This window comes from Mugil cephalus, chromosome 21, assembly GCF_022458985.1.
Source record: "Mugil cephalus isolate CIBA_MC_2020 chromosome 21, CIBA_Mcephalus_1.1, whole genome shotgun sequence".
NCBI lineage: Eukaryota > Metazoa > Chordata > Actinopteri > Mugiliformes > Mugilidae > Mugil > Mugil cephalus.
Window position 1 is genome coordinate 10,662,982 of NC_061790.1, and position 25,457 is coordinate 10,688,438.

Here is a 25,457-nt window from a genome sequence, read left to right on the forward strand (position 1 = left end):
TCTGCTGGGAAATATTTGGACCTGGCACTGGTGTGGATGTTACTGGACATGTACCACCCACCTAGACCACATCAGGCACCCCCACACCATGACAGGAGGAACAACTCAAGAAGAACGGCACAAAGTGTTGATCTGGCCTCCAAATTCACTATATCCCAAACTTCTCAAATCAACCCAAAGGACCCAAAGACCCCCACTAACAACATCCTGTTCCCAGACACCACAGGACACTCTGAGAGGGCCCATGTCCATTCCCTGATGAGTCCCAACTGTTTTGGAGGCACAATGGAGACCTACACAATATTAGGAAGGTGGTCATAATGTTATGCCTAATCAGTATATGTAAGCATTCTGGAGGAGGTGCAAAAATACACTTAGGATTATTGAAGTTATGGACAGTAGTAAAACAATATATGGCGCTGTTATTGCTGAGAGTCAGATTTGTGAGAGACTTGTGCTGCAGCTCAAGATTTTTGTGCAGAGTCTGCATTTGCTGCCTCGAAATGAACGAACTTACAATAAATTCTTTCTAGCGTATCGTTAACAAATTCATTTACGGCTCTTAAAGCAACGGCAGCGTTAAATTCATTCACTTTTTTTCGTGAAGAGGCTTGCTAAGCACCGTGCGCATAAAATGCTCTTTTCTAGTTTCAGCCTTTGCCAACAGCGAGTGCAGACTGTGCCTCCTTGAGACATTTGAAGAGAATCTCATGGGTAAATTGCGCAAATTGAGGGAAGCTTTAAGCCAGTGATGGGACATTCAAAAGGTTTATTTTACACTTTCAGGAAATACAATTTTCAGATAAAGGTCTAAAATGTAACACTGGTTGATAAAAGATAGTGCTCCGTCCTAAAAGCAGATCAAACAGAACAATCAGAGCATTAAGAGCTTCACGGCACTGATGTTTACTTCCCCATTTTTGGCGCCTAACTTAGAATGCACATCGAATGCTATTCTACACGCAAATATCCCGCATGCAACTTCATTTAGTAAACGAATGACGTTTGTACAGACGTGTTTGCTATATATGAAATATGAAAAAATACAATGCTGTCCAGAAAATGGTCGATTTTCATTTGAACAATAGGACAAAAAAATCAAGTGACTGCTGTTGTTGCAAATGGATTCTGGATATTTGGTTTCTCTCCTTATTAACGATCTACTCATCTGACAATCGTATACGCGTGTGACCCGGCAGCATAGTAACACTATCGGCTATGGAAAAATGTTGACTGACTCAGAGCTGAGCTATCACAGGTGAGTGTGTTCTCTAATTGCACATGCCAATATCAAAAATACACTGCGTATTTAAAGTCACAAAGACAGGCTTCCCAGAGATGATCATAAGTTTTTGTGTGTGTGTTTCGTATTGCAATAACATACCTGGTAAGCACCTGGCAAAGACATCAGTGTTAACTGCACCACAGGTTAACATTAATGAAGTACTATCAACCCACAGGAGAAAGTTTTTGTGTCTACCGTGGTGTGTATGTATGTATGTAAGTGTGTGTGTGTATAGTGTAAATGGATGGGGTTCAGAGGTGGTGCAGAATTGTGTTTTCTACAAATACTGGGTGCATGCATGTGTGTCTTTTTTCCCGCTTAAGATGCCCCCAAAGATAACTCTCATTTTCTCTGCTTTTTTCCCCCCTTCGCCAGTGATAAAGGTCAAAAATGAAGCGATGGTGGATGAAGAGGGAGATTTAACTTCAGCTTCCTTCTTCTTAAACTTCAATGATGTTAATTGAGGGCACAGAAGGATGAAACTGCAAAACAGAAGAAAGATGCAAATCATTATTGTTCAGTTCAGCTCAGGATCCATGAACTCGGGCAGTGTTATTTAGCGACTGATCACATTGAAAATGCTTCGTAGTATTATAAGTATGATTGAAAAAAAAAAGAAATAACACAATACAGCGGTATCGTTCCAGTGGAAGTTGGAGGTTTTCCACCAGTTGCAGACTTGTTTAAACATGCAATGAACTTCCCTCTGGAAAAGGTTGGCATTTTGATATTTGCTCATATGCGAAAACCTGTCAACACCCTAGACTTTAATAAAGTTTAAAGGTCTGTTTTTCCTACCGGCTACACGTGTGGTCGTTTTTGTAGCCTTGCAATCTGTTGGCAAGTTCGTATTTGTAAAACACAATGTCAAACCTGAGTGTAAACAGGCAAGAGGGCAAGACAGCAGTAAAAAAAAAAAAAACCCATTGAGACTCTATGCCAAACACACTTTACACATATTCAAAATGCTCCTAAAACGAAACTAATATCGGCCCTTCTTTGTGTCTGTGGAATGTCTGAGACAGAGGAAGGAAGGCTGCGTAGACTAAAGCAGCTTTAAGTAAAACACCTTGAGGGAGATTTGCCAGTGGATGTTTATGCTGAGTTGTAAACTGAACTACATCAGCTGATGAAGCTGAGCTTAAAAACTGATATTTACACATACAATTTTGCAGAAATACAATTTCCTAACACATTTGACATCTTATTCAGCCATGTTTTCTGTTATGCATTTGGACAGAACTGCAGGGTTTGTGTATTAAATTAGGATCGCATGAAATGAAAGTGATCCGTCTTAATATTTCTAATTCCAACGCGGGAATATAATAAGGGACGCTGTATGTAGATATTAAAAAGAGAATTTGGAGCGGAGTGCAGACGAGACGCTTTCACCCATTCGTTACGTGAGTTTTTCAAGCGCTGCAGATCAATGGCTCAACCTTCTCCTTTTAATTTATTTTAATTAAAGCTAAGTAAAACGTGACCCTTATCTGTCTCTATGCAGATCGGGTCACGGGGTCAATAATAAAGACTGTGGAGACTTTTTCTGGCTTTAATTGCATTGACTGTTGAGAGAGAGAGAGATAGAGAGAGAGAGAAAGCGAGAGATGTACACCTACGATTTCTGCCAGAAAATTAACATGAAAATTCAAACCACTTAATGAGGACTAGAAAGTAGACGTACGCTAACACCGAGGACTTCTACCTTAGCTAATTTAAAGGGGACTCAATATGTTGCTATGCTAAAATCTATAGCCAGAGGTCAACGCTCACGTTGATGCCTGATTGGTGGTGGCCTCGTTAGTAATCCTGAACTGTGCTGATTAGTCCCCTGGCGTCGGGTGTTTCTTAAAGGCACTGCTCCACCGACGCCTCGGCTCTGTGTTTTATTTTGTTAGTCTTTGTATTTTCATCTAAGATGGAGCTATCACACTCTGTTCGGTAACTATCATGCTGTTTGCGTGTGTGTTTCACAGCTGGAGACTGCGGTTAAGAAATGACTCCCCGCAGATTCCTGTGATTACATCTGTGGTGACTGTCTCCTTCAGGCGCTGTACAGAATGCATGTTTATATGTCACTAAGTAGAATATCATGTTACAGTAATGTCTGTAGTCTGGACATTTTTTTTGTGCAGTATAGACAAGGGTTCTTCTCTAGAGAAAGGAGTTCAACGAAAGAAAGAAAGAAAGAAAGAAATTAAAATTGATCACCGTACCATATATTAATCTTTTTTTCAAAAATCGCATGTGAAATGATAGACGCAGGCATTGAAATGACTGAATAAAGTGAAGTTTCAAGGTTAATGCTACTTGTTGTATTGTAGCCTACATCATTTGCGGTGCAGTAGCAGACTGTAAAACGCTGCCGTTATTTTACAACCATGAGCTGCAGAGTTTGCAGTTGTTGCTCATTTTAATGCTACGGCGCTGTAGAGGAAAGCACACGTGTTAAGATTTTATGTCTTTATATACTTGACATTAGTTTGAGACCCCACAGAACCTCAGCTTATGACGTCAGGGTGCATGTTAATACCGCGTCTGGCCGTTGATATTACTAAAGTGTCAAGGGGAAAAAGACCCACATGGCGGTTAATCTATCTGTACAAAGAGACTTTACTTGTGTGTGTATAAAGCTACATAAAAGGACCTTTAGCGGTGCTCAGTAGTGGTGCTCAGGAACACTTGAGCCAGAGCTATATACATGAATGTGCAGGTTCTGAGCCCTTAACAGGGACGTCATGCTCACCTTGCTCCTCAACAGTCCTCCGCTGTGGTGCTCCGGCGTGCTCCTCTCCGACGACGGCTTGGCCTTCTCCTTATTGTTGCTGGAGTCATTGTCCTTGATGATGTCGTACTGCCGGCAGAACAGGGCAATGACGGCTGCCAGGGGGCGAGAGATGAGCACACGTGACACACACACACACACACACACACACACAAGAGGACAGGAAGTCAGTCATGTGGCAGAGACTGTCACTCAGCGTCGCGTCTCTATTGGAGCACGCTGAAATGCCACGTGGATAATGGAACTTTAGCTCCCAAGGGAGCGCGGCGGCGCCGCCTTTGTGTGAAACCTTGGAAGACAGTTACTCTCTGTAGAGTTCGCTTTGTTGCGCTTTTGCAATCTGCCAGATGCAGTTCTGCCTCCAGTTTGGTTGAGCACTGTGCAGCACATACTCAATGAACTTCCCATGCCTCAGCGAGGTTATGAATGTCTATTGGATCGCTGTCATTAAACATTCAGAACCGGATATACAGCTCTTTTAATGAGGACTGCGCAGCTGTGAGGAGTGTTCACGATCATAGGAGAATCCATTTCATTAAATTATTATTCATCCATCCTGTAACTGCTCTCCCGATATCCCAGCTCCGCGCAGCATAGAGGAGTTGATAGGGGGACCTTTCACAATTGGGCTCATTTGTTAAACTACTTTTAAATGGCTTACATTTCAGTGAACTGTAATCTTTTTTAAACAAAACATAAAAACGCAGGAAATCGTCAGCTACTTACTCGGCCGACATGTCGAAAGCAATGGCTTAATTATTTTGTGCTGCAATCATTCCTTTTGAGACATGAGCCGTGCAGCAGCAGGCACCGTGTGTGCGATGTAAAAGAGGTGAAGAATATTTTGTAATTGTTTTAATAAAACGAAGTGCAGAGGATGATTTAAATGTTAATTTAAACTCGTCTGCGTGTAAATGTGCAGTCCATTATGGAACATGCCACACGGGGCCACACTCTTCACAGCCTCCGAGTTACTGAAGTTTCTCCCATTAGTGTTATTTAACGTCTCGCTCCGGTCCTCGAATGCGGGAAGCCCGGCTCCTGGGGGCCCGTCAGATCTGCCACTTCTCGTCGCGCCTCGGCACTTCATTCATCAGGGCGCTTCCTCGCAGGGGAAGCTCATCGTGGGATGGAGGGGTCAGACGTGGAGGACGCTCAGAAAGGCGTGATGTTGCTTTGACACTAACGTTGTGAAAAAGGTTAAAAGGGACATGATGTCACATGGAGGTTTCAGGCTCGCTTACATTTTTTTGGACTTTGTCTTGTCCCTCACTGTAGATTTTGTCCTGGGTGACTTCCCACTAATTGGTGGCGTATTAATTAGGTGCGTCAATGCATCAGTGCATCAATGTAAGAACGAGATAATGTACAGTGTGAAACCCCTGTTAAGTGTTGTCCATCACGCAGGCTGCCAGTAAATGTGAACATGCTGCAAATGGGGTGGAAAGGTCCAATTATATTTCAGCTTATTTTGCAGGTTTTTAAAGGTAATCCACTACCGACAAGAGCCGCTCATTAACATTTTATGCTTTGCACTGCATTAGACAGTATACTAAATTTTCAGCTGCCTCTCTTTGAAGTCACATGGGGGTACATGTTACTGACAGCTTGAAGGACTAGGAGTGTGTTTTTGTTGTGGAGCTAGTTTCCTTAATATTGTGTTTGTTTTTTTTTTATACTTAAGGGAACACGTCAGAATCGCAATAGATCACACTCTGAAATGTTTTTGTTGTTGATGCATTTTTAAGTCTTCTTAGGCTTCAACATTTGTGCAGAAATTGTGTGGCCTCCACAGCCTCCGGTGTGGCTATCAGGCTGCATCACTATCCCCACATCTCTCTGCTCTCCGGCTGTGACATGGATGTGTAAAGAGCTGCAGGTCTGGGCGTCTGTTTGACTGATGGTGGGTTCGGCAACACACACACACACAGAGGAGACGGGCCACATGTGTGAGCATGAAGTGTGCCCTTTGACTGCGTTCACTCCAAGTCCGGCAATGCAGCAGATTATCATGAGGTTGTGCGAAAGTATTGGTTTAGAGCTTTAGAGCGAAACCGCAGTGAAACAATACGAAATACGAATACGAATTTTACAGTCAAAACTCTGAAATGCTTGATTCAAAACAATGGGATGGTTGTGTTTTGAAGTGGCCCATAGGAAATGTAAGCTAACAACTCAACCTCTGTTGTCTAACAAAGACAAAAACCTAATACTGTGGGTGTTTAATGTGTTTTTTCAGGTCCTGGATTCTTGAAATATAATTAACTTCTCACATTAACGAACTTACCTGCCCACATGAGCAAGACCACCACAATTATGATCATCTCTCCTGTTTGCAGGTGGCGAGACTTGTCCAGGCCCTGAACTGTGGGGTCATCTAGAAGAGAGAACAGGTGGGGAAGCTGCAGTGAACACACATCAATCCAACCAAACTTCATTTATATAGCACTTTTCATACATAAAAAATTGCAACACAAGGTGCTTTACATTAAAAGAGAAACACCTCTGCAGAGCTGAAATGATACATTAATATTTCGTCATAACTTAATCTATTTTTCTTGATTATTTGGCCATTTAACAAAAACTATCGTTGTCAAAAAAAATGTGGCTGGTCTTACCACAAATCAAGTTTTGTAGCATTAATCCTCCTTTAAGTGGATTGACTATGGCCCTATTTCCACTCTCCAAACTATCTCTTAAGTCCGATAGTTGGAGCCCGTCCAGAGCGCCACTTTGCCCAATTGCCTCTTTTAGTGATCAAGTTGTCAAGTAACTGGCCCCAAATGCCAGACTGTCAGCTCGCTTCACATGATGGTACTTATGAAGTGGGGTCAATTGCGCTGGCACTCATTTATTTTTTTTTAGTTTTGAAAGTAGCCTGTATGTGCAAGTGAGGGGAAAGAGGCACAGAGAGACTACACATCATAAAAATGACCACTGATACTTTTACGTTTGTACTAATTTATCTAAAGCACTTTTGTAACATGGTGGCCAGAATAGTGTTTATAGGGCCAAGCAGCATACGCATTTTAAAGTCCCAATAAAGTCAGATTCAGTGTTTTTATATGAAAAAGCTTGTACTATAATATGTTGCCAGGTCACCAGTATGTGGCACCACCTTGGCAGAAATGTTGTTTTGTCTGTGTTTAAATGTTGTTTTACAGTGGGTCATTTCCTGTAAAAACATCTTAAAATGTTGATGACTCATTCTGCACTAGGGGGCGTGTCCTAATTTTGCATCCAGTTCAGAGCTTTCTTTCTCCTTCCACCTGCTTCTCTTTCATCAACTGAATTTCACACGGTGAGATTTATCTCTTGACCGTAGTCATTTAGTGTGAAGAAATCATTTCCTTTAAGAACCCTATTTCAGACTTAACATGGCAAAGACATCAGGCAGCACATTACACTTAAATGCCAGGTCAGAACTCAGGTCAGTGGCATTACCTGTGCTCCTGCGAGCTGTTCTCTGGTTTATTACTCCCACATGTCCTCTATCTGCCTGAACCCAACCCGCTCCATAAGAGCTGTTCACCCGCTAGCTCTTCTGCACACAGTTCTAACTCATTTTGGGCCTTACCTTCAATGTAAGTTGAGACCTAGTTTAATTTCCCTTCCCACCAGGAAATATGTACTGAAATTAAAATTTTTTAACTAATATGCATCGAGAGGCAGCTGGAATAAGTGACGCAACTTGTGTCTTGCCAACTGAACTTCAAGGGTTTTCACACTGATCGAATGATCCCGTTGAATGTGGATTTGTCCGGGGGCTCTCTGGGATTTGACACCACAGCAGCAGATCATTTAAATCCTATAAGATTTGAGATGGAGCTTTTCTTTTTTTTCCATCTCATCCCCCAACATCCTTTCACCAGATCGTGCCTTATCCCCCCTCGGACAGCTTTAAGTAGATAAACCATAAAAATCTTCTTCTGCCTTCTTATGTGAGTTGCCATAATGTCGCACACCATCAGCGTACACTGTGCATACATTCAATCATAGCTTTCATAACACAAAGCCAGAGAGCGAGAGAGTCTCCAGATGACCTGAATAACATGTCCTGCTGCTGTTTCATACATATTTCATGTCGGCTCTGTGCTCAGATACGCTGCGTGATTCTCTGCTACAGCAGAAAGAATTGAATTGCGGTGCCTCCAATACACCAAAGAGAGTGTGCCGAGATAATTATTCGACCTTCCTTCTGCTCACTCCTAATCCCGCGATGTTGACTGTGGCTCTGAACTGTGTCAGGAAAGTGCGTAACAACGCACCAGGGACTCTGTAGTGTCACAACAATGCGTCATCTGATTTATTCTTTCATTATGTCTCCTTCAGGCTGACTTGTTGTTTTCATTGGCTTTTATTGCAATCGTGGAACAGTTTTTCAAGACGTTTCGCTCATGATTTGAATGATTGGTCAATTATCAGACTGCATTCAATGGCTCAATTTGGTCCGGACTTAAATGCATTACAGATGGAGTTAGGACTGTGTAGCTCTAAAGATATTTGACAGAGTGTGTAGAATACCTTTGTGTGGGCGCTGCTAATGGGAGAGCCCAGGTGTAGCTCCTGACTCACTAAAGACATCTCTTTGAAGTATCACGCAGTAATTGTGTCTAAGGGGAACACCTGCCTAGTTATTTTTGACTGCCTGAGGCATTCATCCTTTGAGAACATTCCTGTTTTTTTTTTTGCCCTCCTCTTTTGAGCGGATTGGCAGCAGGTAACGGTGTCATCGGTTGGGGAATGATTTTTGGATATTTTTTTGTTGCATTGACTGTTGCATCATTGTTCGTGACTGGTTCGTTCACCCTGTTTCGTAAGAGTCTAGGATTTGAACTTCATTTGAGATCTTCACAATTCACAAAAAGAAAATCATTGTTTGCGCATTTGCAAAGTAAGAATACTTCACAAATATCTTCTTGTAATTTACATGCACGTCTTCTGAAGCTGCTGAAAGCCAGCATACCTCGCTCTCGAAGGGCAGGCAACCCGCATACTAAATATACACTGGGATTAAAGGTTTCCATGGAACTAATGAAATTGAAATAGACTTCAGTAGGGGATATTGATCCTGGGAAAATAAAAAACAACACAGAAACCTATTTATATGAAATCCTCCTGAAACATGCGGCCTACTGTGTGCTGTGCCTTGCCAGGAAATGCTTTACATGTAGTGGATCCATGTTTCCATGTTTGAGTCGGTAAACATTAGGAGACGTATGCATTAATATGTAATAACATTATTCAATCGAGTTGCTTTAAGGAAAAATAAAAGCATTATTGATCTGTGGGTATCATATATCTGGCTCTCGGGAGTTTCCAGAAAACCTCAAATCAATTTGGTTTCAATAGGAAGCACTTGGCTGTGACAAAGGCTCTCTGAAAGGGCTCTGTGATGCTGGAGCAAACTAGATTAAAAAGGGCTTTTAAAGGAACAATGTCCAATAGCAGGATTTCAAATGGAAAAATAAGAAGTAACAGTAAATTGAAGTGCATAACGTTTTATGGAAAACGCATGTTATTATTTTTAGCTGGAGACATGCAAAAGCTCGCTAGGAGAAAGAACTTTAAATTTGAAAAAAGTCAATGGCAATTAACTTTCAGGTTTGATCAGAAGAAGAGAATTAATGAGGCCGCTTGAAGAGCAAATATATGCAAAAGGGCTAGGGGCTAGGGCTGTTAACTTGTGATCACTTATCCTTTAATACATATTTTAATATTGATAAATTTAAGCATGAATGTGGGAAACTAGTTTAAGATTCTTAAAATGTGGGTGAAATGTTGCTGATGTTAAATTAATGAAGTGAAAGGGGACATATCTTGGTGAGGTGATTACAACAGTTGAGCATTGAGTGTGAGTTTGTCAGTGAAGGTCAGAAATGCAGCGCATTAACATTGTCGCAATTAAGGTTTATTTATGCCCAAAAACAGGCTTTCAGAAAACTCTATAGCTGGGGAAAAGCCATGCTTGCGTCTTGATTACTGAAGGATAATGACGATGTCTGACCGTGCAACGGTAATTATTATAAGTTATGGTTGTTCTTCTGTAACATGAACAAAGCACGCATGCAACAACAGTCGTTTCAATTACCTGGTTAGTAAATTAATTGTGTGTGTTTTCTTTTTGTAAGCTATAGGGTTAAAACGTATTTAAAGACCAGATCAGCAATAAAATCAACAGAAACAATTATGACAATTTAAATTTGATGCACGGACTGCAGTTACCATAGATCAGTGGGCACCACTGTTCATCTACAGTTCAGACAAGCTGAGTCATAAGGACTAACATACTGACAAAGTGTTAGCTAACATCATTAATGAGGAAAATGTTATGTACTTAAATTCTATAAAATGTGAATTTTCATCTCAGAAAGCCATTCAGCATTCGTTATTAGACTTTGAAATTATTAAAAATGGCATTCTGTGTTGCCATTTTTATTTTACCCATGAAAACATTTAGTTGCTTAAAACTAATAAAACTGTTTCATAAAATTATCATTTACTTTTCACTGGCTAGTAGTTGATTAGTAAGTTGTCATTATCAATTAGAACGAGTTAGAGAGTAACAGTGTAGTAAGCACTGATGTTTCTGAAAAGGTTTTAATATTTTGGAACTGCAGCTCTACTGAATTTTGGCTCCCCAAGTCTTTTGAGAAAATTTTCTGATGAGGCAAACGTTTTGGAAGGCGTGTGTCCCGTTACATTAACATAAAAGTAACACAACATTTTTCAGAAACAGAACTTCGTACCAACAGTAAAATCTGGCAGTGTTATTGTGCTGGTCTGGGGCTGTTTTGCTGCTTCAGGACCTGGAAGACTTGCTGTGGTAACTGGAACAATGAATTCTGCTGTCTACCAAAAAATCCTGATGGAGAATATCCAGCCATCTGTTCCTGACCTCAAGCTGAAGCCAATTTGGACTGTGTAGTAGGACAATGATTCATAACTCATCACATCAGCAAGTCTTCCTCTGAATGGCTGAAGAAAAACAAAATGAAGACTTTGGAGCGGCCTTAGTCAAAGTCTTTACCTGAATCCTATTGAGATGCTGTGGCATGACCTTAAAAAGGAGGTTCATGCTTGAAAACCCTCTAGTGTGGCTGAATTACAACAAGTCTGTTGCATATCTAAATTTGTTGGATGATCTGAAACAAAAAAGGCCAAAAAAAATAAAAAAAATCTGCAAAAAAATAAGAAATCCAGAAGTGGACCAACACTTTTTCACAACACTGTATTATCTGTCACGTATGGAGATGTGTGCATAGTGTGTCACCTTCACACATGAATACAAAAATAAATATAAAATGACAGAGCCAAACTAGGAAAAAAACAAAAAAACAAACTCAAGCTGAGTAATAATTCACGAGAGCAACACTGAGAAACTTGACGTGAGTGGGCTTTAAAACTGGGGCACGAGGAGTCAGCAGTGTCTGCATTTATGGAGATTTATGGAGAGCTGACACTGATTGCTTCCACACACCAAAACAAACCCCTACAAATGAAGCTCATCCACTGAATGGGCTGTTTCACTGACCCAGTTGGATGACTCAGGGAGCTACAAATCTTGATTAATGTTTCAAAGTAAATCTTTTCTAATAGTCTTTTCTTGCTCAGCACTTTGCTCAAATGTCAGTGATTAGTTTATTAAACCTAAAGAAAACTTAAACGACATGCAGCGAAAATAAATAATGATTTAATTCAAGCAACAGGAACGACAACGGCAATGTATTAGCACAGGTTCTCGTGTTGGACTTGATTCTTTCTCTTTTATTTTTAACCAATGCTGCCAGCTTAACTAATGGTACCCAACCTGAGTCAGCTGAATGGAAGCATTCATGGCTCCCTTGCATCAGCACTTCCTACTGCGACCTCGAACCAGACCATGAAATCGCAAAGAAAAAGTAGCTTGAAGTGTCATGTCTGCTTCTGGACCAGTGTCACGTTCCCTGCTTTTATGTTAAGACATAGCTCATCTTATAATTGTGGCTGAACTAATGCAGGCGAGTAGACATCCCTTAAAAATGTAGAATTTTATTTTATAATACAGCGCAAATTGCCCTTTTCCTGAGCTTACAGCCTGAACTGGAAGAAATTGAGAACTACTGAATCTGTTCTCCATTGGTCACGGTCCTCGCGTTTTCTCCACCCAATGAGCTGAGCCCGAGCGATGCATCTGAGGCGTTTGAGAGCCTGTACAGAATCACCCATACGGTGTCACACAGAACAGCATAAATTCAGAAGAACCGTGCCTGCGGCCACGCTCGAAGAGTTTGTCAATAATGCATTGGTATCTAGGAGAAAATAAAACTGCGGGAAGCGCAAAGAGCCCCCCAGGAGAAAGGCTGTGAGAGGAGGCTTCCTGCCCGGGACTAGCCTTTACTGTATCTCATTTTCAATGTCAGGGTGCTTAAAAGCATTCAGCAGCCAGGAGAGGCTTCAGCGCAAAGGCAGGAAAAGTGTCTGTAATGGCTTGTTTCTCCGTGTGCCTCGGGAAAAGGGCCCGTGGCACACGGCGTAGAATTAAAAGCACGGAGTCGTGTTATGCAACAGACTGAACTGAGACGCCATGGAAAAAAAAAAAAAAAATGATGCAGTGACTTACTGTGACCTTATCAGTTACAGAGCATTTTGATTTTTACATTCTGCAATTTGAGGTTCTGATTTAAACAAACAACAAATATATATGTATCAAATATGTCTCAAAGCACCTTATTTTTTGTGCCTTTGGTTATTTGGGCTGTGTTTGCTCAGATCGCCACAAGACCACCAACCTCCCCTCTTGGTCTTGGTCCATGTGGGGTCCTTGTTTCCCCATTCCACCAAATTAAGGTGGTGACCCTTCGGAAAATCTTGAGTGACTTTCCAATTATCCATTATTTTCATTAGTAGCACAAGATTATTATACATATAAACGTCCCAAAGAGCCTCATGTGATGTTAGGGAGGTTTGGCTTTTACAGTCCACACATTTTCAGTGGATGTGAGGCTGTGTGTCTTCCTTTGCTTTCCCTCCAAAGCAGTGACTTTGCTGATTGGAGTGTTGTGGGTTTTTATTTTAATTTTGCTTTAATTTTGCTTTTATGTCTGCTCCATGTTTCGATCTTTTGATGGCGATGTGCTCACCAGCCTCGGCCGAAAACGCCTGTCCTGATTCGATGCAGAGAAAGCGCCTCTTTGCCGAGCATGACAATCTGATTCAGTTGTGTCCCACGACTTCAACGGAATGATACAACTCAAGGAAACCCGACGGTGGTTGATGGTTGTTTTACATAACATCATTAACATGTTGTGTTTTGAAATTTCACTCAAACTCTGCAGTACACCTGCCGCGGTATTTAAACACTTTCAACATCATTGGTGCCTCTCCACTTAATTCAGAAATAAACTGACACTGGCTAAAGTACTCAGCCTTCATCGTTCTCTACTCCATATTTGATAGAGCAGACACTTGAAATAATACAAGTAATGAAAAAGCGCGGGTCTAATATTCTGTAATACACTCTTGTGGGACAATTACTGAAACCAAAAGCTTTTTGCAGCTCTTAACAAGACTTCTGCATGTCTCAACTGTCCTTTCCTCATTCTTCCTGGGTAAACTGCTTCAGTTATGTCTGATTTGATCCGTGCCTTCCCCCCATTGGATTAAGGACCAGGACTCATAAGCAGGCCATTTGAGAATGGTCCAGCGTTAAGGGTCATTATCCTGTCAAGTGCCACATAACATGAGGTTTAGGCACAGCTCTTTGACAGCGGGCCGTATGTTTTCCCCCCAGAATGCCGTGATACGTTCCTGATTTCATTGCACCCTGCATAGATTCATGACACTATGTGTCAGCTGCAACAAATGAACCCTGTAATTAAGCTTTCAGCTTTAGAGCATCGTAGTAGAAACGGTAATGAAACCTTCTTTTTTTTTTCTCCTTCGTCTGTGTGTCCGGAGGATGTTCTCCCAGAAGAACTGGTAAATGTCAAAGTGGATTTTAGAAGGACTGTAGTCTTTTTAAAGTGGGCTCTTTCTTCCATGTATCATTTCATGTACAAAGCTTAGCTGCAGTCAGATTTTGTTTTGGTAGTCCGGAGACGTTAGTCATGTTCCTGTGAACCTTTAACTTGGGTCACTGGAAGATCAAGCAGCTTGGAGATTATCTTGTACACACTGTTCCCAAACTGAGCACTTCTCTCCATTTAAACAGTCTGAAGGACTGGGCTGATTTTAACATTGAAAACTCCTCAAACACTAACAGATGACAACAGCCAACTTGAAGCATTGCTGCAGCTTATTACCACATCTGAGGAGACTGAATAACTTTGTCAAGGCCACTTTAGAAGATCAATGTAGAATACACAGTAATTCAGCTGTTTTAACTGTTTTGTTGTGTGCTTATGTAAGTCAAAGGAAGTCTGCAAGTCGCCACAAAAATATTTTGTTGAAGCGCATTTACAGCAGCATTCGCTGTGGCGCTGGTTCGATGAGCTACTGCAATGTCACAAGGTTTATTTCCATCCAGTGTTGAATTCATTTTTCCCCAAGATCTTGTATTGATGATGAGAGATTCTCAGTGGGGTTTAGGTCTGGACTTTGTGGTGACCAATCCATGTGTGATTGAAATGATGGCTCATGCTCCCTGAACCACTCTTTCACTATTTAAGCTTAATGAATCCTGGGATTGGCATCTTGCAATATGGCCATGTCATCAGGGAAGAAAAAATCCATTGATGGAAAAACCCTTTCACATTGCACATGTGGAAATGATCTGAGTTTCACTATTAAACATTGCCTTGAGTTCTACTGTTGGTCAACAAATGTTTAAGTGATCGCTGATCACAAACAATCTGGATTTTTTTTCCAACCACATCTCTTTTTCTCACTATCCTTCCAGTTTTTAATCAAGCATTGTACAGTTCTTGACCCAATTTTAGTAGTTTCTGCTTCAGTCTCCTTAGATATTTTTTCTCAGATTGATACATGCCAATGATCACAGGATGCGTCTTTCCACATGGTTGGAAAGAAATAAGAAGCTACTCATTGCATCAGTTGGGGTTAAATAGCTTGTTGCCAGCTGAAAGATAATCGCCCATGCAGTAATTATCCAATAGGAGCTTCATACCAATTTGCCTAGTTAAATTCAGTTGGTGACTTTTTTTTTTTTTTTTGTTTGGCCAGGCGGTGTATTTCAGATACAGCACCATACCTTGGTTTGAGCTGTTGGAGGGGAAGCGGTCCGACTTCTTAAGGGTGCGAAAATGGACTTTCTTGCTGGCTTGGCTCTCCCCGTAGAGGCCAATGGACTGGACCTGGATGTTGTAGTCCGTCTCCTCCTCCAGGTCCCATAGAACACAGGAGCGGCTGGTGGTGTTGACCTCCCGAATGAATCGCTGCATGTGTCCGTCCTGCTTCTGAAAGTTAGAGGAAGGATAGAGACCAGCACGCTACATTCAGCTATTCATTGGGTTTAGTGGGCAGTGAGGTTAGCAAGGTAACCACAGGCAAATATGAGCCCTGCAAATATTGATCCGTAAATAAAGGCATTCGCTTATTGAAGACTTCTGGAAGTCTTTATAGGACAATGATGTGCTCTCCAGAATTTAAAAAGATTAATACAACAGGCTCTTCCGTGGGGTTCATGCCAGTGTCTACATTATTAAATTACCAGTTGGCACTTAATTTTCACCATATGGAGTCTGGCAAATGGAGCCATGGAGTCAAATTAAGATTAATTTAAGGAAACAAACTTCATACGACTTTCTTTCATAGAGTTACGGGGCAGTGGAGACTCAAAGCAGTGAGAATTTGTCCTCACTCTGCCAACAGGGATCTCTTTCGAGTGTGCTCTCCAGCCTGTCTCCTGGAGTGGCCTTTTGTGTTTTTACACATCCGAACTACTTCTACTGGGATATCTGAGACTGAGACATCTGTTATAAAAAGGAGGTATTAGGTTTACCAAAGGCATTCAAATGCAGCCCCATGCCATGACAAAGAACCCCGAGGAGAACCGGTGCTGATCTCAGCCCATCAGTCAAATCGAATGAAAAGCAAAGCTGAAATGGCTGATGCCTGAATCAGGAGTTGTATAAAGCATAAACATGATTACAGCAGCATGCCCCGTTCTATCATTCAGCATTAGAATTCATTGGTTGTCATAGTTTAAGCCTTTGATATACTTTTCTTAAATAAAAAGCACTTTGGCAGCCTTGCATTCTGCATTCTGCTGTGCTCTTGTTTTCTCTTGACAAACTGGCAATGCCAAGTTTTCCTCTGACTCCAGGCTGGATGTCAGTTCCAGATGCACGCCCTCATTTTACCTACTGGCTTGGTGGCTCGCCAAGACCTTTTCGAGAGGAATGTGACGGAGGCTTAGTTCCACACCACTAATGGCTACAGCCATTGCATACTTGATGCTTTTTTTAATTTTTTTATCATTATTATTACAGGGTGATTCACTGACCTTTCCGTGGCCATGCTGATTTACATAAAACTTTTCGGATTTACCTGCTGTGAGATGGAGAAGCCAATTATTATGTCCCCCTCCGGAACCTCCCAGGACACGGTCGCCGAGTCGGCTCGCAGGTGCATGACAGACACATTTACGGGAGCTGGTGGCCGGTCTGTGGGAAAGTAGATGGGAGGCGAGAGGTACGTTAATCCAGCTGCTTTTCCAGATATTCGATAAGATCCGAGCTATCTGTGCCCACGCTGCATCCGGCATTGGAACGCTGAACCCACACCAGGTGTTTGTTGTTTTGAAGAAAAAGAACGTTTGTTAAATTCACTTTCAGCTGAGAGAAATACAGCAGCACGCGTAATGTGTTTTGTGGACTGTGATTTGTAACATCTTCAGATCCCGGCCTCACTGTTTTGTCTCTGCAGACCAATGACCAGTTTATGATCATAACACAACAACAATAGTGCGACTATAATTACATCCCTGTACCACGGCAAGTGGGTTATTTAAAAATCAGCGCAGGCTTCACACTGGTAAATACCGCATAAGGTCAGTCATACAACAATTTCCAAGTCAACAGCTCTCCAGTATGCATAAATGGAGTCAGATTTGGTGAGGGCCATTATTTTTATTTTTATTTCTAAATTCTACTGCACTGAAGTTTCCTACGTGTTTGAGTAGATGGCCAGAGCACGATCCAAACTTGTAAACGCAGCAGCCTTCACATGCCTTTCAGCAACAAAACCACTGCCAAGTCACACCGCAAAACATCTCGGAAAGCTAGTGAGCAATAAGATCCAGCTCCCTTCCAAAAGCAGTGATTCCTGTCGTCATTAAATACCCTGCGTGCCTCCCTTTGCATCACATCTTCGCACATCATCACTGCGTCCATTTCACACTTTCATGCTAACCTCCAAACAATCTCCTGCGTCGCCCTGACCGACCTGGCCTTCGATATCTGCCTCACGTTCACCCCACTGTGACAGGGTTAGATTTCGTCACCCTGTCACTTCGCAGCCATCCATCATGATTCGGTCGGCGGTAGACCCGCTGATTGCAAGGTGGGAACAAAAACGCGGGGCGGAAGGCGACAGATAGGGAGGGCGAGGCCTCTAACAGAAGGCGATACAGTCTCCAAGCAATCTGTGCTACTGTAGGAGAGATAGGATCGGCTGGACTGGCTGTTCGGGGCTTTTGTCATTACTGTGCTCCTAATGGATTTTGTGTGCTGTGTCAGAAAATAGCTGATGCCAGCTGATGTCTTGCAGTGCGAAAAAGGATGACGGTAAGAGATGGACGAAAAGATGACTGGCAGAAAACAATGCATATGCACACATGCTTCAGCTGACGTGTTTTAGGCCACCATACCATACACAGCTTGCAGCTTTCCACATCAATGAAATGAGACTTAATTGACAGTTGCGGAATCAGTTTGCATTTCTAATACTTATATAAACCCATGCAGCACAGATTTAATAATCCATACTACAGCTGTCTTCAGATGACAGCCAAACGCATGAGCTCCACGAGCTCCGTATTTCATCCAAAAAGTGCACTTTTAGAAAGAAAGATGAAAGAAAATGACAGCCGATTCAAATGATTTGCAGCTTCCCCCTGCTCGTTCCCTATTACATCCCCGTCCTCTTATCTCCACGGGTCTCCCCTTTTTTATCTCTCTCTCTCTCTTTCTCTCTCACTCCCTCTTCTGCTTCTACCTATTCCATCTCGCAGACGATCGATGGTGGCCTCCGCGCTCGGTGCGAAAAGGTGACTTTGAGGCCGATCTCGAGACCCTTGGGTCAGACCAGGCCGCCCGTCTTCCGTGCCCCGGGATCAGTCGCAGTGTGCGACGCTTACTTCCCCGACTCACCACACACTCAGAGATCGGTTTTGTGGAAAGGAGTGAAAGGAGCTGGAAGGAGAGGGCATACTAATTCTGAGCCTGTAATGGAAAGTGTGAGAGGGAAAGTAATGTTCCAACTGTGGGGAGAAAAGTGGGCTTGGGTGAAGGTAACACCGGTATCAGGAGGTTAAGGGATCGCGTCTGTTTCATTTGTTCGTTTAATGAGAAGCTCCTTCATGGAATCAGGTGTTAAGAGGGAGGGCAATTCACATATAATAAGAAATATCCTTAGACAGCATGAGTCATATTGTGCATATCTTCATAAAAATGATTCCACTGTCCTCATTGTGGAAACGTTCAAATGCCGACTAATTTTATGTTCTTAATATTATAGAATCATGTTATTAAGCCCAGAAGCGGCTGATGCACAGAAGCGTTAATTCTTAAAATCGCGTCATTGCCAATTTATATTTTGCCAACATAACAAGGATTTAAAATTCTGATTCTCTCAGACACCAAACAATATAAAGTCTTCATCTGCCCCTTTCCCCTCGGAGAGCCCTCCTCAGAACCAGGTGCAAAGTCTATCTGAGTCTGGACATGTCCATTCCTCCTGGAGCTCGTTGTCCTTTAGGTAATGGGGGTTACGGATAGCCACGCGTGGGCAAAAAGAGCAGCCAGCATCCATGATGCATCGTCTGCAGTTCATTTCCTGGTGATGGAGCAAGTGACAGTTCAGTAGAATCGGGGCATGAATCATCGCTAATGTATAAGTGTCCCCTCCCTATATGACACTGTTTCCATTAGAGGCGGCTGAGAGTGGGACGAGTGTGTTGGAAGGGTTTCCGTACAAAGTGACTTTATGGAATACATGATCGATCAGGCGAGATGGCTCCATCTGAAAACTGCAGCACTTAAACACAACAGTGGAGCTTCTGAATTTGCATCACTAGCTGGTTCATTAGCAGGATATGAGGTCTTACAGTCCGGTCCTCTTCCTAATTTTCTCCTCCAGCTTGTTTGATAGTCCCCTCTGCAGTAATAATTGGCACTATAGGCATTTCACTGTTATCTGCGCAGTGTCCTGCATCAACTTCATGCTTCTGAATTCATTATGTGACATCTGAAATTAAACAACAATCGCGTGCGCGTTTGGCATGTGGGAGCACAGACGGGATGACTCATAGCGTGTAGTCAAAGACTAGCTTATTAGCTACACCCCCATATGACCACATTGCACATATTGAGACACGGCAAAAGTTTTGTTGGATCTTTGAAGAGCCGACAGGCCTCATGGACCAGGTAGAATTCATCTGCACCAAACGGGTCGCCTCATTTTTTGACCTCCATATTTGCTCGCGAAGCACCATGCCCTGTTTGTTTGTTGGCCCGTTTCTGCATTTTCGTCACAAGCACGAGTGGAAACTTTATTTTTTTTTTTTTTATGTGTGCTATAATAAAAGCTTTGATTCATCACCGCCGTGAGACAGCAGGTGCAGCAGTTGATCACAGACTACACGACTCAGTGGGTAAGCACAATGTAAAGATGAGATGTGAGTATTAAAATGAAGATGCATCACCCGTCAAACTCACCTGGAGAGCAGTTTGACAAGCGACACACCATCTCCATTTCTCAATTTTCTAGCATTAGTTCAGTGCATTTGCTTTTAGCACCTTTTGCGGGTTCCTGCATGACTGACAAGCGCACAAATCAAAAATTCTCTCACTATGTTACTGTATACTGTATCTATACACTAAACACAAATCAACGTTCCATGCATTCATTTTAACATAATCATCTTTAAAGACAGTTATCTTCTCTGGGATTGATGCGCTTCATGTGCAGTGGTGTACCATTGTTCTGCCTTTTTTCACAGCCAGCACAAGTCTTCAGTTACACTACACCTCTATGTTCTAGTCATTCATGTCACACCTGTATCAGACCGTGTAACAGCTCAAGATTAACTCACACTTTACTCTGTGAATGTTCATATGTGCTCATTTGCAGCTCGAAATGTGCTAAAGAGACACTGGCTGTATTACTATCTAAATGCTCCAGTTAAAGACAGTTTAAAATATATATGTCTGACGTTCTTCAGGGGGCCTCAACGATCCCTGATTGATTAGTTCACTAACAACACAATAAAACTTTCAAACGTGAATAATTTACACAGCCTTTTGTTTAACGGTGGCGTGCCGAGGACATGGTCTCCATGCCCTTGTATTATCAATCACATTTCAGTTACCTCTTAGCTCGTGACAGTTTGAAGCACCACTTTGAATGTAATTCTTTTCTAATGCGTACACCGTCTAAGTCCCTCATGAAATAATACATTCACTGGCATCCTGTATATAAGGGCAACAACTCATAAGGCACCTCGGATTCTGGTGTGTTTGCCCGGTCTTCCTCCAAAACAGCTTTGTCTGTATGTGTTTAGGACACGGTCGTGTGGAGTCTAAATGTTCTCTGCTCAGCAGGAGCTTGTCTCACAAATCTCCGGGTGTTGTGGGTCTTAAGCAATGTCATGGCTGCAACTGTCTGTCCCTGTATAAGCTTTAAATGCCATTGTCTTGTCTCCTGTCTGCGTCCAACCTTTCCTTCTGTCATATATGTTGCCAGGTGTGAGCTTAAAGAAAAAGTTATTTATTTATTTTTTTTCTTTAAGTGGAGTTAACATTCAGTATATTACTGGCAGTAGATGGTGGTTGGCACACCCTCACTTTAAACAAGCAGACACGGGTAACAGTACAGGAACCAAGAAATGAAATAGGTAGAGAATACAAGTCCCTCATATAGAAAACCTCTCTATCAGTTTAAGTGAATGCTATAGAATCTGGTCATCGCTTTACCTTTTCCGACAAGGACCTGAATCTGTTACACGGTATTTCTCTCTTCAAAGTCAACATTCATTCGCTCATTCATTCATTATCTGTCACCGCTTATCCTCTAGAGGGCCATGGGGTTGCCGGAGCCTATCCCAGCTGTCACTGGGGCGAGAGGCGGAGTGAACCCCGGACAGGACGTCAGAGCGGTGAGGTGCGTTCAAAGCCAGCACACTCCAGTAAAAAAAAAAAAGTGCTTTCACTTGCAGAATGTGAGCCTTGCTCGTCTCCCTCCTAATTAGTTAGTGTTACTGTATAACGTGTGTGCGCTGAAACGTAATTTACAATTGCAATAAAAGTGTTACACACTCACTCACGATGCAGATCAGCAACTTCCATGTTCTCCAAGCTAAAACGATTGTTTTCGTTAGTGGAGTCTGGTGCCTCTGAAGACAGAGATTTAACATTTTCATTTAACGGAGGTAAACAACTGCTGACGGCAAAGCAAAGCTGTAATATTATCCCAAACACAGAGTGCATTTAAACTGATGTATATGTTTGGGCTGTCCGTGTTTTAGGTGGCTAAAGCACTTTCATTGCTTACCGCAAAAACAGAAGTTAAATGCTTGGCTTAGCGGAACTCCTGTCTGCTTCCCAAAACTGGGGATCTGCCAAGCACCATCTACCGTGGGTTATGCACTTAACTATGTGTAAAGACTAGATACAACCCTGCTTCAAAGAGGTCAAACTATCTCTTTAAAGCGACGCCCTCTCTTAGACTAGACCACTGGCATCTCTCTAGCACAGAAACAACAGTGAGAAGTAGATTTGTAGCTGGATACAATAGGTACTCGTCCAGCCAGGCATGGCTAAGTCCTGTGCTTTTTCCTTTATATTTCAGAGTCTCTTTACTGTCGGGGCACTCGCTGTTCCTTCCTTTAGGTAAACTCTGTCTTATTTCTCACAGACTGAGAGGCTGTAGCTGAAGCTGCCGTGAAACCAGATGGGACCAGGTGGCAGTCTAAGGTTAATGTAATCACTGACCTAAGCCTTGAGGCTTCTCAGCTGCGATCTAACATCCCCAAACTGTACGGGCTAGCATGCAGTGACGTGCAGGAGCAAGCTCCTCACAATCAGAGTTTATAGCTTTAATTTTATCACCTATAGTGGGTGTTTCGGACTCCTACAGACGTCTAAACAAGACACCAACAAGTGGGATTCACAGCGTGATACTCAAAACACTGGTGTAAAATCTAAAATCTCCCTCTCTTTCTTTCTTTCTTTTTCTTTTTTTATTTCCCACCACACACAGGATGTTTGTGTGCGTTTTGAGAAGGTTTCCCATGCGACAGCATCTAAAATTATAACGAAATGAGCAAATATTGGCAATCACCCTAACGGATTCAGCTCTAATGCTCAACGTCTATTTGTCAAGAATGTGTCACCGGGATTTTATGAACAGCAGATTGCCAATTTGGGGAATGATATGAGCCTGGCCATCCAATACATCCAGTAAATTTTGATCCGCACTAAAGCTCAAGTGGTATTCATCCTATAGCTCGCTTGAGGCCTAGAATGTGTGTGAATGTAGCAATAGGAAGCAACATTCAGGTATTTTTTCCTCAACTAAGATACAGAAATGATAAAAATAAAATGCCTTGTGTTTGACTTAAATAGGTGCTACAGTGGGATTTGAATTTTGCTCAGAGACATAAAGCTACTGAATGTTTACACACAATTATCTGGACTGAATGTCCCTTTTCCCTTTTGCAGATTTTTTACAAATATGCAATTATTGCTGATGCTAATTAAAGACCAGTGTAGATTATGCTGTAATCATGCGTGGTAAAGCATGCTTAACCGATGCGTAAAAAGCTCAGATTAAAATTAGGTGAAGGAAAAACTGGTGTATTATAAATTCACTATTGTTAAACAATATTAGCAGTGAGTACAATTTGCAAATTCTACCAACAGTTCTTCCTAAAATGCTTTTCTTTTGTCACCGTGTAGCTGAAATCTTAATCGATACCTCACCACAAACTAAAGAGGCTCACGATTCATTCAGACCTTCATCTGAATGACATGCCAGAGCAAATGCCACCGCATGCACTGAGCGTTCAGTAATAAATTCAACATTCATTTTCATTTACTCTGAAGCTCATTGCGACATCTATGAGCATCAACATCATTATTATTTTAACAGGTAACATTCCTGCTTGTGACAACCACCTACCCAAGAGATCAGAGATGGCTCTTGCATCTCACATGGCGCAGAACATTTGAAAAAAAAAAAAGAAGAAGAAGAAGAAGAAGGTCTGTATATGTGTCTGAAGCAGACAATGTGCACACCCACGGAAACAGTCAAGTGCCAATCTGATTCTCTGAAGGCGCTATCACATGTAGGACTCCGTTCCCTTGAGGGGCGAAAGGAGGAAGTGATAGAGGTAGACAGATAAAGAGACAGAGATACTGTAGAAGCATGCATGCACGGGGAGGCTATTTATTTGACAGAAATAGTAATGGAGTCATGTGTAGTAGGTCGGAAGCTTGAAATGGAAAGAATGCAAAAATAACAGTATGTGAATGAGACAGCCCGAGCACAGGATTTATTTCTATGATGGCAGTGTTGGCTCTGCAACTAGTGTTTCTGTGGCACATTGATTGGGCGACATAATAAGGATTTGTAGGTCAAATTTGGATCTAGCCCAAATTCCGGTTCAGTAGAGCAGCTGTGTGCTAAATATGTTGCAAACCTTACAATCGTTTTTATTTTTAATTATTATATGGTTATAAATTCAAATTTAAAAAAGGCAAGGAACATTGAAAAATTATGAATATATGCTATCATTTTAAAGAAACCACTGTTGTAAATCATTGTTGAGCACATAAGGTCCATGTTTTACATAAAGATTCTTGTAATCTGTTCTCCATCTAGTTACTGCATGTGGTAATCAAAGCACAGTAAAGTCCTCCTTGATGTGTATAACTGAGTGATGGAATTAAGTACATCACCAGGTGCGTAAAAGGCTAAACGGTTTGTGGTACTTTGCGTAATGGCGCATTTTACAAGGCTGCAGAATGCACAATAACTGCTTTGACTCCTCCGCTGGAGAGAGGCTCATACTTACTTGCTCCTACCAAGAACATGTCGCTGCCAAAAAGCAACAGGACCACGGAGTTGAGAAGCACGAGCAGTCGAGCCATGCCTTGGAGGATGTGGTCGGTCTTCTTCGATTAAAAGCAAACGGACGCAAATCTCCTATTCGTGAAGTAAATCGCAGTAGTTCATTTTTAACAGCGGGCTGTAATCCCCCTCATTGACGAACGGCTGAATGAATGAACGGTCGAATCGCGCTCGGGCTGGTCAGCAATTAGATAACCAGTGAAAGTACGCAACAAACGACGCCTTCACAAACATGTTGTCGAGCGCAGGCGAGGTTCTCCATTCATGGTTTAATTCCACAAGTCTTCCGTCCTCGTCCTCCAGCGGCAAGCTGAGGCGACCTGATTAAATCTGGCGGATGGAGCTGTAGCTCATCCTTGTGGGGCTCGATCGATCGGCTCAGGTACGAACAGGTTAGACAGACGACAGGATGACGCTCACAGGGTCGTCGGTCCCCTCACGGGCTGAGGGGACGGCGAGCGGCGATTCAGGACCATGGGCAGCGCTCAAGTTTCCAGCTCTCTGTTCGCGGACCTGACTGTGTGTTTATGCACGGGCTTTGGTCATCCTGCGGTCCTTTCCGGTAGCCCCCCCACAACAAGCCAATGAGGTTTCTTTGCCACTTTCGGATCAAGTGCACGCGCAGCCTCCTCTGATTAATGACCCACGTGTCATCGGAGGAAAGCAGCAGCTACGCCGCCTACCTGAGCTGCAGCCACCACTCAACGCTGCTTTGATATCTCAGCAGCGACGCCGGGGGGCTGCCGCGACGGGGGGGCGTTGTTAGGCATACGAGGGAAGCAACAGGGAGTGTATTCACGTTGTGTTCTGTGTCATGTTTGATAGGCAGTAAATAGAGCGGGTTGCTCTGCCGGTCCACAACAACCACCAACACCCTCACCACCAGCAGCAGCTGCAGCAGGTCGATGTGCCTTCTCACCCATCATACACTGCGCAGCCGCCCTTGAACAGGCCATGCAATCAGGAAGATGAATCATGCTGATAAGCTGAGTGCATTGCCTCATAGGGCAAGCTTTTTAAGGCAGATTGCCTGCCTATTGTGAATCTTCCAATTGCGGTCTTTTATTCTGAGACCAGGAAGAAGTCGCCAAACCT

General features: G+C 42.5%; 1 protein-coding gene across 1 annotated transcript; it reads right to left on the reverse strand.

Moving 5' to 3' along the window:
- Nucleotides 1-749: 749 nt before the first annotated feature.
- Nucleotides 750-25,070, reverse strand: fndc4a (fibronectin type III domain containing 4a). Its single transcript, XM_047574447.1, has 6 exons — nucleotides 24,307-25,070; nucleotides 16,560-16,675; nucleotides 15,262-15,466; nucleotides 6,358-6,447; nucleotides 4,032-4,165; nucleotides 750-1,767 (listed from the first exon to the last, which is right to left on the reverse strand). The coding sequence occupies exons 1-6, from the start codon at nucleotides 24,380-24,382 to the stop codon at nucleotides 1,726-1,728; spliced, it is 663 nt and encodes a 220-aa protein (XP_047430403.1). The 5' UTR covers nucleotides 24,383-25,070; the 3' UTR covers nucleotides 750-1,725.
- Nucleotides 25,071-25,457: the final 387 nt, after the last annotated feature.